The 16,487-nt window shown below is 37.8% G+C and overlaps 1 protein-coding gene across 1 annotated transcript in view; it reads right to left on the bottom strand.

Annotated features, from left to right (window-relative positions):
- Positions 1 to 16,487, bottom strand: part of PDE10A (phosphodiesterase 10A) — a 292,932-nt gene that overhangs the window by 104,501 nt on the left and 171,944 nt on the right. The window contains 1 exon segment of the mRNA XM_061207662.1: positions 5,791 to 5,819. Coding sequence (XP_061063645.1) covers positions 5,791 to 5,819 — 29 coding nt within the window.

The raw sequence follows: 16,487 nt of genomic DNA, 5'->3' as shown, positions 1-16,487 counted from the left end.
ATTTATAACTATGTGTGGTGATGGATGTTAACTAGACCTATTGTGATGATAATTTCACACTATGCACATATATTGAATCATTATGTCGTACACCTGAAACTAACGAAAGATTATGTGTCAATTATATCTCAAGAAAAATATCTCAACTCCCTATTTAGCTACCACACTATTTCTCTTCTCTCTTTTAAGGCAAGACTCCGTAAAACAATTGTCTATATTTGCTGCCTATAATTTCTCTTCTTCCTCTCCATCTCCCTCCCTCTCCCTCTCCCTCTCCCTCTCCCTCTCCCTCTCCCCCCCCCCCCCAAACTCAACCTAATCTCTCCAGTGAAACAGCTCTTACTGAAGTCACCAATGACTCCACATTGCCAAATCCAGTTGTCAACTCTCAGGCTTCATGACCCTTGAAATACAGGCAGCATTTAACACACCAGTGATTATTCTCTCTGTCTTGACAGAATTTCTCCTCCTTGCCAGGATGCATACACTCCTGGTCCTCCTCTTGCCCCTTGGACACCTCTTTTCAGTCTCTGTAGGTCTTCCTCCCATCTCAGACTTCTAAATGTTCTGTGCCAGGGCTGGCCTTTGGCTTTTATCCTCTCTTCTCAAACCACGCACTTCCTAGGTGATCTCGTCCAGCCTCACCACTTTACATACCACCCTACATGCTGATGATTCTTAACTCATCCATATTATTAAGCCTTCTCAGATTTACATCTCTAATTCAGATCATTTCCCTATACTCCAGACTCAAATATCCAGCCAACTACTTAACATCTCTATTTAGAAATCTACTAGGTATCTCAGGCTTAGCACATCTAAGACTAAGCACCCAGTAGTGACCTCTGTCTCCCCCTCCTCCACACACACCCTGACCTGCCCCTCTGGCAAACACTCCCATCTAAGTAATAGCAACTCACCCTTCTATCTGCTCAGGCAAAACCTCGATGCGATCATTTCTCTTTTTTGCCTTTTTTTATACCAGACATCTGATTAATCGGCAGTTCTTGCTCACTCTACCTTCCAAATATACGTAGAATTCAGTCTACCAAATCCAAACACTTCTCCCCACCTCCATCATCATCAGCCGGGTCCAAGCCATCTTCATCTCTTACCAGGATTACTGCACTAGCCTTCTACCTGCCACCACCCTTGGCAATGAAAGTGCTGCTGAATTTATTAAGATTTCTGCACTTATGTTTGCACTAGTAAAACTGGTCAATACTTTTTCTATTTTGTATAATGCTCTAATTTTTGTTTTAGGAATAAAATTCTGTCTTGAGTGAGATAAGTTATTTTCTTAGCTTTGGAAATACATACTTTATATTATGTAGGAATTTTCTCCTTTTTTATGTTTGGTGGAATTATCCAGTAAAAGCTTTTGGGTATCATGCCATTTTAGGGGGTCTTTTACTAACTTTTCAGTTTTTTTCATTGGTTAACAATATACTTAGGTTTCTTAACTCTTTTTCAATCAATTTTAATAATTTATAATTTCCTTTAAATTTCCCATTACATCTAATTTTTCAAATGCATTAGTATCTACTATTCCTTATTAAATTATTAATAATCGCCCTGTTGCCTGTACTATAGTTATCTTTCCTTTCGCATTCCTTAATATTTGTTATTTTCTTATTTCTTGAATAGATTGCCAAACACAGCCTATTTTATTGATCTATTTAAGAAAATATCTTTTTCATTATTAATCAAGCCTGTATTTTAAATTGTGGGCCATTAATTTTTCATTAATTCCCTCTGCTTTTAAAAAGTTTATTTTTGGTGTTCTAAAAATGAATATAAGAATATAAATTTTCATCCTATTATGGCTACATACCTTAGGTTTGGTAGATTTTGTCCCCATTTTACATTTGAGCCTTTTAAAAGTTATTTTTTTTAAAGGTCACCCAGATGAAGAGTGGCAAAGTAGAAATTCCAATCTAAGTGTGATTTACACAATACCAGAGAAGTTCTTTTGAATGTATCACACAAAGACATAGAGATGCAATTCACACAAAAAGAAACATAGTTAACATATGGCAATATGTTTATTTGCTTTAAATAAAAATATTATAATAACGGCATGCCATTTACACAAGAAGAGATATAATTGCTAATTAAGTTGGGTTAAAATGAAACCTTACATTGGAACAATAATTTGATAAACCAACTTAACAATGTATATTAATTGTCATAAAATATTTGTGTCCTTTGACCAAGTAGCCTCGAATCAGTGTTTTTCCTCAGGACATATTTCGTAAGACTAAAACTGCTATATAAAAATTAGAATATAATGAAACATATCTACAGCATTTTGAGGGACAAAGACAGCACCCAAGAATTCTAGACCTGGCTAAATTTGTCATATTCTGGCACTCAGCACCCAAATACTCATCTTGTCTTGTTTTCTCTCTCTTTTCCTGTCAGAAGCTGGAACCACTTGACAACAACAACAACAAGAATAGTAAAATAAAAGATTAACTTTGCTGACTAGATGAAAACAAATGACACAGATATGACAGATACCACATCCCTCTAGATCCCCTCCTGCCTCAACCTCTCTGACCAGGGCTCTTTCCTGCACTCATTCAGTTCTGGCCCAGATGACCTCCTTCTGTGACGTGAACCTTCCTGCCTCTGGGCCCTTACACTTACTGTGCCATGTGCCTGGAGCGCTTTTCCCGCAGTTCTCAGCATGGTTCCCTCCTTCATCTCCCATAATATTGCCTCAATTACCCTGGTAAGCCATCCCTGGCTGCACACCCACACCCCTAGCACCACATCCTCTGTCCTGGCTTTGTCTCTACGGTAAGTCCACTCCTAATCCACCATCACTCTCTATCAGGTCATTCTGCTTTATTCTTCTATGTACTTATCATAGTATTTATCACTGCCTGATATATATAAATTAAAAAAAAACTTTCAACTGTCTCCACCACCACCTTCCATACTATGATAACTGGAATACTGTTTTGCACTGTATCCCTAAAACCTAGAACAGTGCCTGGCATATAAATGCCCAAGAAATATTTGTCTATGGAATGGCAGGTAAGGTGGAAGACACGGAGAGAGGGAGGGATGGAAGGAGAAAGAGAGGAAGAAAGAGGGGACGGAGAAAGGGCTCAGGACTTATAGATCTGACTTGACTTCATGGAAGAAATATCTTCCATTTCTGGATCAATAACCAGAAATGTCCTACAGTGTCTTGGAAAAGCGAATTCTCCCTAAACTCTATTACAGATACATAGTTTCCGAGGGCTACCTGGCCTACCTCCTCTTATCAGGGTCAAGCCACAATTGGTCTATAATGTCATGGCATTGCCTCCACCTTCTAAAAAATATATTAATAATGCATACTTTGTCCAGAGAATGTCAACCCAGACCCTAAGGAGGCCCACGGGAAAAAAATTATTTTAAGTGAGCGTGTCTCACTGGGAAAGACAGAACACAATCCCTCTCATTAAAGAGCTCTCATATGGAGTAGGGGGTATAGCCTTTTTTGAGTTGCTACAAAAGTCAGAACAATACTAGTAGATGGCAATTAAAGAGAGGTTGTTTGGTGCTAAATGAGAAAGTACCTCACGATAATCAGAACTGCCTGGAGGGGTAAGAATCTGCCTCACTAAAGAGCGTGCTTTTGACAATGGATGTGCCCTGTGGCCCGTCACCATCGACCAAAAGTTTGCACTAGTATTTCTAAATCTTAATTTTAACTTAAAACATTGGTATACTATTTCATAATGCAAATTCTATGTATCGGAACTGACCAAGATCTGGGGTATATTCAGAAAAAAAACAACTTTTAAAGATCCTGGCAACTGATACTATTCTAGGTTATCAGTTCATATATTTAGCATTTCTCACCTGGAATTGCATTTTCTCCAAATTTGGCATAAAGTAAAAGAATTTTATAAAATAATAGCAAAGAAAAAATGACTATGTATAGTTTATCATCATTTCTAATGGGCTTAAAGATAGTGTGTGGTATTGTCTGCATCTCTTCTCTCTTCACCCGGAAGAAGGCACTGGCATAGTAAGAAGTAGGTGGCAATCTGAATCCAAGATGTCTTGTGGCGATATTTTGCATAACTAAAATATATAGAAATGCATTCAATTAAAAAGTCTACTCCTTGTCTATATAGCTGTTCTCCCCAAATAGAACCTGGCTTATAATTGAAAGAGTGAGCTGCAATAACAAAATCATTTATGACAGACAGTATGGTACAAAATCTTTAAATTGGGGGACCCTGGAGGCGAAGGGAGAGTTCCACCAAACAGGTGAATAGAGTTAATATATTGAAATAAGCAAGGTATCAGAAGGACAGCTCTGATCTTTGCTGTCAACAGAACAGGGTTGTAAGGAAAACACATGGGTGGGTGGAAACCACCTCTTTGGGCATCTCTTTTCCCACTTCCCTCAAAAACAACAACAATGTCTAAAATCTTCTGAGGGCTATAAAGGTTAAATCGAGGTCAGGGATTCCCTATAAACTAAAGTTATTCTAAAACAAGAATACTGATGAGTAAGTTGTAGTTTTTTTCCCTACTGTCCTGGATTTATAAACACCTGGTACTATCTCAGAGATCTGAGATAGTAGCTTTGCCAATATCGACACCCCAGTATCTTATGACTGCCCAGGTCCATTTGTGAGAATCTTCTTTTATCCTCAAACATGGCTTTTCAGCCATGTCTGCTGCTCTCAGTAGCTGTAAAAATTCCAGGCTGATCCCTCTGACCCCCGATATACCTTGAAGCACTCAGTCTTGGGAACTTTCCAGCTGTGAACCCTGTAAATGCGAAGTTAATAGTGCATGTACCCAGGAAAACCCTGAGACTTATAGAAACCTTAAGCGTCTGTTAGGTTGCTAGGGACAGAGGGAATTCTGCCCAGTCTCCAGCAATGGCCCTGGTCATTTTAAAGATTCCTTTCTACAGATAATCAAAAATAAAGGAATATATCTATATATGTGATCCTGATAACGGTACTTCAGTTTATATCTTATGATAAAGAGTGATCTCTTACATAAGGTTGCATCAGATACAATTCTGATTACTTTCAACATTGAATCCACATTTTAAGATCTTTATCTGCAAACAGGATATATAGTGAAGATTCTTTTTCATGTGTAATTACAGAATTATAATTTTGTAGCATTAAACATGGCATGCTAAAATGCTCTCGATACTCATACCCCATAAGCTTTTAATTTTGTTAAGTCTCATAACTTTAACACTAAGTATTTCTCTTGAACGTGAGAACGGTGCATTTAGTATTTCTAAAAGTACTGAAGAATATCACGTCTTCAGTTCGCGAGTAGTCACCTTTTGTTCTCCCAGAAAGAAGGTGCGTGGACTTGAAGGCAGGGTTAGCCCCGTAGCACACGTGCAAAGCCACTGAGCAGGGGACGGCGAGGAAGCGGCCTGAGCAGACCGTCGCCACATGGGAACTCGGTGTCAGTGCTGCCTTATCTTATGGTTTTTCAAGAGAAGCCAGAAATCCAATCTTAATATGCACTCTCTCAATATCTAAATGTTGGCAACAAATTCAGAAAACTCCATAAGGATGTGCAGGCCAAACGGAACGCATCTGTTAGCTGTATTCAGTTTGAGGCCTCCAATTTCACACCTCTCTCCTCACTGGCTTTACTCCATACTGATGAGTGATACTTTGGAGAGGGCACTCAGTTTTTGTAATTATTTTTCTAACACTTAAACACGCTAGAGCACTGAAAATATACAAAAGAATTTATTTCCCATATTGTGGTAACAAAAATGATATTCACATTACTTACCCTGCTGACTTCCTTAGGAGATGATTCATCTGGGGGATGGAGAAGGAAGGGAGAAAAAATACAATTAGAAAGTCTGAGTAGTTTCTGAAATACAGAACATGTCATTCACACTCAATAAACTAGAAGGCTATTTGCAATGCCTCCGCTTGTGAAATCTAGGAATTTGGTTTTAAAACTCTGTAAAATAAAAGTTAAACAGTAAGTTTAGAGCTAGATGTATGTGTTAATTTTGGAGGGAAATGAAATAACACAACAGTTTGCCAGGCATTTTCAAGATTACCTTTTTAGAGATTCGAAAATGGTAGTGCCTGCAAATATGGCGACACTGTGGTTTATCAAATACACGTACCTAGAAAAGGGTCTGTAATATTTGCAATATTCTAAATGACACAACCCACATGAATATCTCAAATGGTCATTGACACTTGTGCTGTGAGGGTTATTTCCAGCATTTCTAATTTGCTGAAATAAGACATGTGCCTGCATGGCACCCTGGTTAAGGCATGAAACACACCTATTAATAGTGCTGCTTTGTACCATGGATCCCAGGAGTTGGCGGGGCGGTTTGTACCAGCATGTCAGCATTCTTTACTAGTCAAATCAGACTGATGGACTGACCTGGTCTAGTTGAGGCCCTCTGAAGGGCTCTCCCCACGAATCTGGCTACATGGCAAGAATATGCCGGTGTCCACCAGCAGGGTACAAGAAACAAACTGTCCAAGACTCCACTTTAGGTCCACTGGTTAAGAGTATCCCATGCCTGGTAACTGGTTCTGACCCAGAGAAAAGGTGTTGATATGGCCCTTCCAGAGGAAGGGTGACTGGAGCTGGGTCTGTCCAGACCGCTCACTGGGAGGCAGCCTTTAATTTCATGCTGTTGCTATCTTGTGTCTTGCTTAGCAACCAGACCCTCTCTAACTACCACCACCAGCACACACGTAACACACCAAATTTCTAACGTATTCTACATTACCGAAAAGCACAGCCTAACTTATCTTAACACTGACAAAGTTCACAAGTCCAGACAGGGCTGCGATTCTTCTTTCTCCTTCAATATTCGTGTTAACTAAACCACTGAGTCTTCTTGTTTCCTCTTTTTTCTGATCTTTCTCAGATTTACTGCTTACCATCCACTTCCACAAATAACATTAAGTCTAGTTCCAAATCACCTATCAACCAGTAACCTCTAAGCTGATCCCTGAATCCAATATCTGCCCTGGCAATCATGTCTACACACACACACACACACACACACACTCACCCACTCAGTTTATCTTTCAAAAATATCCCAACTATCATGCCCCTTGGATGCTTCACAATTTAAAGTAAATTAGACTTCAAAACTTGCTGCATGTTGCCTTTACCTGGGAACCTTTTCAAAATTAGCAAGCTTGGGACTATCAGATAGTAAGCGTTCAATAAGCAGTTCCTATTTTTTTGTATTACTGTATTAATACATACTTGCTTATATATTTTTCTTATAATTGTTCCATAATGGTTTGAGTATCGCATCTGATTTCCCTAAGAATGTAACCATGTTATAGGAAAAACATTGATTTTACCTTATACACTGAAGTCACATCATAGAAACATTTCATTTATTCTTTAACTCCTAACCTCTTATTCTTTTCTAAACCTCTCTGAAGATGGGACTCTTCGATTTAATCATCACAACAAATTTATTAACAGATTATAAAGTTGTAGAGGCATATATGTTTTTAATTTCTTTTAATTTTTGTCTAAGAAATTCAATGAGCAGGGTTGAAAATTCAAGGTTGATTAAAACATGCAAAGGAAAGCAGCAGCTGTGTGAACAAGTTTACTGTGGGACTGAATGGAGTTTTCAAGCTGTGACCCTTTGGAACCTTCCACTCTCCAGTCATCAGTACGATCTGAAAGTTAGTTCAAAGGAAGAAGAGCTCGAATGTCCAGACATCTGTACATAAATGTCCCCTTTGCTTTCTCCTTTAGTTTTGCTTAGTGCTTCTCAAACTTGAGTGTGCATAAGATACTCTACTGATAAGTATTTATAAAAACCAACTTTTTTCTTGCTTTATGGACAAAGTATTTGAAAGAAAAATGCTACCTATAACTTATTTCTGGATTTTTCACCTTATGTACAGATTTAGAAATACATCATCTATCTCTTCCTCCAACTTAGAAGCCAAACAATTTTTGTTAAATGAATGTCAAGTCCATTACATTTAGGGAACATGGTCTTTTAGCTGAGGAAATGAATGGGTCCAGTGAATTTGTTAGGATAAGGGAAGCTTCCTTCCTATTTCCTATACTTGGAATTTTCATTTTGTTGAACTCTCTTGCCCGAGGCAAGTTTCAGCATGTTGCAGACAATCCATTCACTTGCTCGTCCACAATGGAGAGGACACGAGGACCGCATAGCAGAGGTGGCACAGCTAGTGGCTCAGAGCGTGCACTGTGGTCAAAAGCCCACATGGCCAGTCACTTGCTGTCTTACTTTTCGGCAAGGTGTCTGACTTCTTTTGCCACCTTATAAGCCTGAAGTGAGACAACATCCTATCAATATAATTTGATACTGAAAAATAATTTTTTCCACAAAAACATTTTCAATGTAAGGTTAAGAGACCACAACTTAGAATGACTCCTGAGAACCCACAACTCTGGAACGTCTCTGTACACTTCCAACACGTACTCCCAGCTAAACTGTCGGAGTGGCAATTCACATGGTTCAGGAATGAAACTCACTTAAAAATGAAAGGACAGGCAATCATGGAAAAGAAGGAAATTGCCACGGATGGCAGATTTTGAGTCCTTCATGAGCATCAGATTAGCAACAAAAATGTTAGTAACAGCAGACACTAATTTTTATGTGGCATTAGGGTTCTGTAAACATTTGTTTATCCAAGAAATGTGTACTGTGGATCCATTATGTGCCAGGCATTTATCCCTGTTCTCAAGAAGCTTAAATCTAGTGGGAAGAATAAACAAGAAAAAATTTTAAATAATTTCAGAAAGGGAATATTGATGCTTGTTAAAGAGGAATTTATTTTTTTTTTAAAAAAGAAACCGTCTTCAATGTAAACATCATTTTATATAATTTCTTAAAGCCTTAGGAAGAATAGCTCATGCAACAAAAAATCCCCTGGAGGATTTCTTAGTAAATACACCTTTCAGCAAGTACTTGATTTTGAATATTTTATAAATCCTTATAACTGCGCACATATTTGTACTTTGTTTTTTGTGATCAATTTTGATATTTCTTATATGAAATGGGATTTCAGGAATGAATCCAAATTTATAAGTAGAACTTAAAGGAATTCACATTATGATGACTGATTTAAAGTTCTGTGTCTGCTTCTAATATTCGTCTTTACTCTGGTGTTTAGCTTTGAAGTAGGAGCTCCAGAAATACAGAGTAGACAAAAATTCCACTAAAACTCATATTCTTTAGAATCAATAAGAAATTATTAAATTTTCTTACTATTTGAGCCATAAAAACTATAGACAAAAGTGAATACCATTAAAGAAAAACAAAATGTGATAAAGAAAAATAACAAATAGAATAACAAAATAAGTTTAATAAATTATTATAGATCTAAAAAAGATCCATTTAAAACCAAGCATTAAAGAGTTTTGATTGATTCTTATGATCCTTAAGTATTTTTATTCTTTGTTGATCTTTTAAAATCTTCCTACTAAAAGAGAATATATATATATTTTTTTACAATAAAGAAAACAGATTCAACATGATCCAAGACTGCAGCTGCTAAAAATGATGATGAATGTTTATGTTTATTTATTGACATGAAAAGTTGTCCATGATTTGGTTAAGTTAAAATATATGTATATGTATTTAATCTATAAGTGTATGTAAACACATACACATTTTATAAATTATATACATAGACACACAAATTGGTTTCAATTATAAATTATTTTTTCTTCAGTATATCATGTTACAAGTCTGAAATGAAAACAATTATGGTTGTGTATAATTTATACATGTATAAATGTGTGTTAATATTGTTAAAAAGAAAACTTTTTAGATTGATTACCATTTCCTTGAAGTACAATATACAGTTATTTTGACTAAATCTTCCACGGTTAAGTTCTCGGCTTTCAGTGCTCATCCTGTAGTATAAGAAAAGAAGTCTAAGAAGTCACGCATTGATACTATGTATCCAGAGAGGAGAAACAGTGACCAGAAGATAGAGAACTTGGGGATCATTGCAAAGATGTCACTGCACCTCAGGCCTTCAAGATTATCCATCTCACTTTGCCTTACAGTTTCTGCAGATAACGTAAATGGAGCACACTTGTCTTCTCCTTGTGGGAAATACGTATTTCCCGTGAAAATTAATAAACCAGCCATCTTTTATACACACTTCCATCTCTTAGGAGCTGGTGTGGCTCCATTCAGCCTCCTCCAGCCATTTCTGGCACAGCTATGGAGCTTGTCCAAAGACAGCTATGTGTCTTCTAACAATGCAATCTTAACAACTCAATCCACAAATATCTATCAAATGCCTAATATGTGCCAGATACTGAATAAATGTCTCAGTTGGCCCAATCATACCAAAGGGGAGGACTTAAATTCCATGGCTTTGAGAGAAAACAAAAAGGCAGCCTTTGGCCCTAGTTGGTGGCAGGAGCCACTTTGTAGCCATGAGAGGAGTCAACCCCAAACAATAAGCCAGCAAGGGCAACAGAGGAGAAGGGGAGGCGGGCACAGAGCATTGGGCAGAAGGAGAGGGCGGCTGGGGGAGAGGAAAGAGAGAAAAGCTGGATCTCTGGAGACATTTCAAACCAATCTAATCAGCCAACCTTGAAGACTGCCTTACCTAAAGCTTTCTCAATATGTGAGACAGTTTATTTCCCTATTGATTAAGCCAATTTTACCAGGTGAAACAGAAAGCCCTCAAAAGGAAATGACGGAAATGTAATAAAATGTTAATAGGATATTACTTTTATATCCTTAAATCAATACATCGTTATTTAAAATAAACTCTTCAGAAAGCTCTCCGATTCCTACCAAAAATAAACTAATCCCTTTGCTTGGGATTCAAGTCCTCACAATTTGGTTCTATTTTTCCAACTGGAATCTGTAACAACAGGACTCAACTGGTCTTACTAGAGCCCCAAGTATGCTTTACTCACTCTTAACTGAAAATCTTCATACCTTCAAACAACAAGTATTTTTTGAGCACCTACTCAATAACTAAGTTCCTGGCACTATTCTCGGTGCCTACAATATATCTGAGAACAAAAAAAGACAGGAATCCCTGTCCTCATGAAGCTTTATTCTAAAGGCAGGAGATGGTCCATAAACATGATAGATAACTACATTATACAGCAAGCTGGAAGTGGTAACAAAGTAGTCCAGGTTAAGAAGGATGAGAAAGCAGTGGGGGAATGGCTGGGGGCAGGCTGCAGATTAAAGTGTGGTTAGAGAAGACCTCCTCCAGGGCGTGAGCTATAAAAGCAGCTACCAGGCTTCCCTGGTGGTGCAGTGGTTGAGAATCCGCCTGCCAATGCAGGGGACACGGGTTCGAGCCCTGGTCTGGGAAGATCCCACATGCCGCGGAGCAACTAAGCCCGTGAGCCGCAACTACTGAGCCTGCGCGTCTGGAGCCTGGGCTCTGCAACAAGAGAAGCCGCGATAGTGAGAGGCCCGCGCACCGCGATGAAGAGTGGCCCCCACTCGCCGCAACTGGAGAAAGCCCTCGCACAGAAACGAAGACCCAACACAGCCATAAATAAATAAATAAATAAATTTATTTAAAAAAAAAAAAAAAAAAGCAGCTACCTAAGGGAAAAGCATTCCAGGCAGAGGGATCGGCCTGAGCAAAGACACTGAGACATGAGTGTGTCTGCTGTTTCCTCAAGGTTGATTCCTCCCTCTTCCCACACACTGAAGTCTTTCAAGACTCAGCTCAATTTGTATTTTGTCTCTGAGGCCCTCTCAAGAGCACATAGGCCCACTATATGTCTTCCCTCAGAATTCTTACACGCTCCTTTCCTGTGAGGAGAGCAGAATGCTCCATCAAAAAAGAAGATAGGCTTAGAGTCCAAAGAGATCTGTCTTCAACTCTCAGCTTCACTTACAAACCATACATGACCTTGACCTTCCTTGACCTTCCACACTTGGTAATCTCAAATTTATAAAATGAGGTCACTTCAGAAGGTGCTAGGATCAAGTGAGATAATGTACATAAAGTTTTTGCGCAGAGCGGGCTCTCAATAAATTGCAGTTTTCTTTCTCCGCATTCAACCTGGCATTGACTATATTCTGCTTTGTGTGGATAACTATATACATATGAGTGACTTAACTTCTTCACTGGATACAAGTTCTGGGAGACAAGAGACCACAACTAATATTTCTTTTACATTACTGGGGGGGGGAAGGCATTTCAAAAAATGATTCTTAAATGATTAAGATATAATGATTCTTTTGCATACAGACAGCAACATTGTGGTAAAACATTAGGAGATTGTTACCTTTGCCAACGGTTTAAAATCTCGTGGCCTAACTATTAAAGACAGTGTTCAAATCACTTCACTTTTGTTATCCTTCTTACTTCAATTTTCTAACGCTAAAAACCAGGAATTTATGGAAGAATATGAGCCATGCAATCAAGACCTGAAGTACCAGATTAATTGATTTTTGCCAATAAACCCTCTATTTTGCAGTTACTGATGAGGAAACATGAAATAATCTACAAATCATTAAATAATTGGAAAGTATAAAGAACTATATACTTATTGTAGTCTTGGTCAAAAAGGGGGGGGGGAGGAAATAATAAGTTTACAAGCTATATCACAAAACAGGAAAAATTATTATTTTTTTTCCCTGAAGGACTGTAATGATTTTCAGTAGCTTACAGAATCACATTTTCTAGCACACCCCATCGTAGTGTATTCTTTGCATTTATTTCTATATAAACAGAGGGAGACCATTCCTAGTGAGAGTTAGTCCATGAAGCTTTCCAATTCTATAAATGAAAACTGATGGCTTAAAAGGCATTGTGTGAATTTCAGGTGGTCTTCTATATATAATGTAATAACTTACAAAGTACCATCCTTATACCTATATATATGTATATATATATATAGAAGCAAAGATATCATTAAACAATCATTAGGTATCATTAAACAATCACCTAATATGTTTCTCTCCATTTCTATATATTGCGTTATACAACTTAGCTATCTCTAAATGTCCTGGAGCTGTGTGGATTCTGTGTCTTTGAACTCTGGTTTGGTATCATGTTCGTGAGCAACTGTAACTCACTGTAAGCTTCACCATTAGCAACCTGAGCAACATCTCTCCCAGAGGCTAATGGCAGAGCTGATCTCAGTTTCTCAATGGATAACATGTGAGCTGTTGAAATAGAGAAGCAATTCTATCACTCTGACAGAAGAAACCAAAGTAATTAAATGTAAACTCTGTTAACATTTGGAGAATGATTCACCTTTTAACATGGGAAGTTCTATATTCAATAACGGCTTCCAAAATTCATAGTTTCAAGTAACTATTTAGAAACAGCTAAGGAACTTGAAAATTTATTATAATAGATAGATAAAAATTATAAATAAAAAATTATTGAGCCTTCCTAAAACTCTTACAATACTTTGTGCCTTTTAAAAAATATCTTTATAATGATGCTTCAATATTGAGGATGTGGGGATATGAGAAATCCAAAGCCTTCCTATCGTATTTATAAAAATAATCAACAGAAAAGGGCTTAGCATTAAAGTCTACATGGTCTAGGAGTTTTCTGAGGATGCGATAAAATCCCAGAATGTATTGATCACCTCTAGATTTCCCAAATTCTCTGGAGCATACAAGATTCCATGAAATTTGGACATCACACACTGCTATGTCAACAGAGATCTTTTTTTCTTTTTAACATCTTTATTGGAGTATAATTGCTTTACAATGGTGTGTTACTTTCTGCTGTATATCAGAGTGAATCAGCTATTCATATACATATATCCCCATATCTCCTCCTTCTTGCATCTCCCTCCCACCCTCCCTATCCCACCACTCTCGGTGGTCACAAAGCACCGAGCTGATCTCCCTGTGCTATGCGGCTGCTTCCCACTAGCTATCTATTTTACATTTGGTAGTGTATATACGTCCATGCCACTCTCTCACTTTGCCCCAGCTTACCCTTCCCCCTCCCTGTGTCCTCAAGCCCATTCTCTACGTATGCGTCTTTATTCCTGTCCTGCCCCTAGGTTCTTCAAAACCAGTTTGTTTGTTTGTTTGTTTTTTTAGGTTCCATATACATGTGTTAGCATACGGTATTTGTTTTTCTCTTTCCGACTTACTTCACTCTGTATGACAGTCTCTAGGTCCATCCGCCTCACTACAAAGAACTCAATTTAGTTCCTTTTTATGGCTGAGTAATATTCCATTGCATATATGTGCCACAGCTTCTTTATCCATTCATCTGTCGATGGACACTTAGGTGGCTTCCATGTCCTGGCTATTGTAAATAGAGCTGCAAGGAAAACTGTGGTACATGACTCTTGTTGAATTATGGTTTTCTCAGGGTATATGCCCAGTAGTGGGATTACTGGGTCATATGGTATTTCTATTTTTAGTTTTTTAAGGAACCTCCACACTGTTCTCCATAGTGGTTGTATCAATTTACATTCCCACCAATGGTGCAAGAGTGTTCCCTTTTCTCCACACCCTCTCCAGCATTTATTGTTTGTAGATTATTTGATGATGGCCATTCTGACCGTTGTGAGGTGATACCTCATTGTAGTTTTGATTTGCATTTCTCTAATGATTAGTGATGTTGAGCATCCTTTCATGTGTTTGTTGGCAATCTGTATATCTTCTTTGGAGAAATGTTTATTTAGGTTTTTGGCCCATTTTTGGATTCGGTTGTTTGTTTTTTTGATATTGAGCTGCATGAGCTGCTTGTAAATTTTGGAGATTAATCCTTTGTCAGTTGCTTCGTATGCAAATATTTTCCCCCATTCTGAGAGTGGACTTTTTGTCTTGTTTATGGTTTCCTTTGCTGTGCAAAAGCTTTTAAGTTTCATTAGGTCCCACTTGTTTATTTGTGTTTTTATTTCCATTTCTCTAGGAGGTGGGTCAAAAAGGATCTTGCTGTGATGGATGCCATAGAGTGTACTGCCTATGTTTTCCTCTAAGAGTTCTATAGTGTCTGGCCTTACGTTTAGGTCTTTAATCCATTTTGAGTTTATTTTTGTGTATGGTGTTAGGGAGTGTCCTAATTTCATTATTTTACATGTAGCTGTCCAGTTTTCCAGCACCACTTATTGAAGAGGCTGTCTTTTCTCCATTGCATATTCTTGTCTCCTTTATCAAAGATAAGGTGACCATATGTGCGTGGTTTATCTCTGAGTTTTCTATCCTGTTCCATTGATCTATATTTCTGTTTTTGTGCCCGTACCATATTGTCTTGATTACTGTAGCTTTGTAGTATAGTCTGAAGTCAGGGAGCCTGATTCTTCCAGCTCCGTTTTTCTTTCTCAAGATTGCTTTGGCTATTCGGGGTCTTTTGTGTTTCCATACAGATAGTGAAATTTTTTGTTCTAGTTCTGTGAAAAATGCCATTGGTAGTTTGGTAGGAATTGCATTGAATCTGTAGATTGCTTTGGGTAGTATAGACATTTTCACAATGTTGATTCTTCCAATCCAAGAACATGGTACATCGCTCCATCTGTTTGTATCATCTTTAATTTCTTTCATCAGTGTCTTATAGTGTTCTGCATACAGGTCTTTTGTCTCCTTAGGTAGGTTTATTCCTAGGTATTTTATTCTTTTTGTTGCAATGGTAAATGAGAGTGTTTCCTTAATTTCTATTTCAGATTTTTCATCCTTAGTGTAAAGGAATGCAAGAGATTTCTGTGCATTAACTTTGTATCCTGCTACTTTACCAAATTCATTAATTAGCTCTAGTAGTTTTTTGGTAGCATCCTTAGGATTCTCAAGGTATAATATCATGTCATCTGCAAACAGTGACAGTTTTACTTCTTTTCTGATTTGGATTCCTTTTATTTCTTTTTCTTCTCTGATTGCTGTGGCTAAAACTTCCAAAACAATGTTGAATAATAGTGGTGAGAGTGGGCAACCTTCTCTTGTTCCTGATCTTAGTGGAAATGGTTTCAGTTTTTCACCATTGAGAATAATGTGGGCTGCAGGTTTGTCATATATGGTCTTTATTATGTTGAGGTAAGTTCCCTCTATGCCTACTTTCTGGAGGGTTTTTATCATAAATAGGTGTTGAATTTTGTCAAAAGCTTTTTCTTCATCTATTGAGATGATCATATGGTTTTTGTCCTTCAATTTGTCAGTATGGTTTATCACATTGATTGATTTGCGTATATTGAAGAATTCTTGCATTCCTGGGATAATCCCCACTACCATGCGTTATGATCCTTTTAATGTGCTGTTGGATCTTGTTTGCTAGTATTTTGTTGAGGATTTTTGCATCTATGTTCATCAGTGATATTGGCCTGTAGTTTTCGGTTTTCTGTGACATCTTTGTCTGGTTTTGGTATCAGGGTGATGGTGGCCTCGTAGAATGAGTTTGGGAGCGCTCCTCCCTCTGCTATATTTTGGAAGAGTTTGAGAAGGAAAGGTGTTAGCTCTTCTCTAAATGTTTGATAGAATTCGCCTGTGAAGCCATCTGGTCCTGGGCTTTTGTTTGTTGGAAGATTTTTAATCACAGCTT

The sequence above is a fragment of the Eubalaena glacialis genome, chromosome 12, assembly GCF_028564815.1.
Source record: "Eubalaena glacialis isolate mEubGla1 chromosome 12, mEubGla1.1.hap2.+ XY, whole genome shotgun sequence".
Taxonomy (NCBI): Eukaryota; Metazoa; Chordata; class Mammalia; order Artiodactyla; family Balaenidae; genus Eubalaena; species Eubalaena glacialis.
This window is presented reverse-complemented; position numbering and strand designations above follow the sequence as displayed.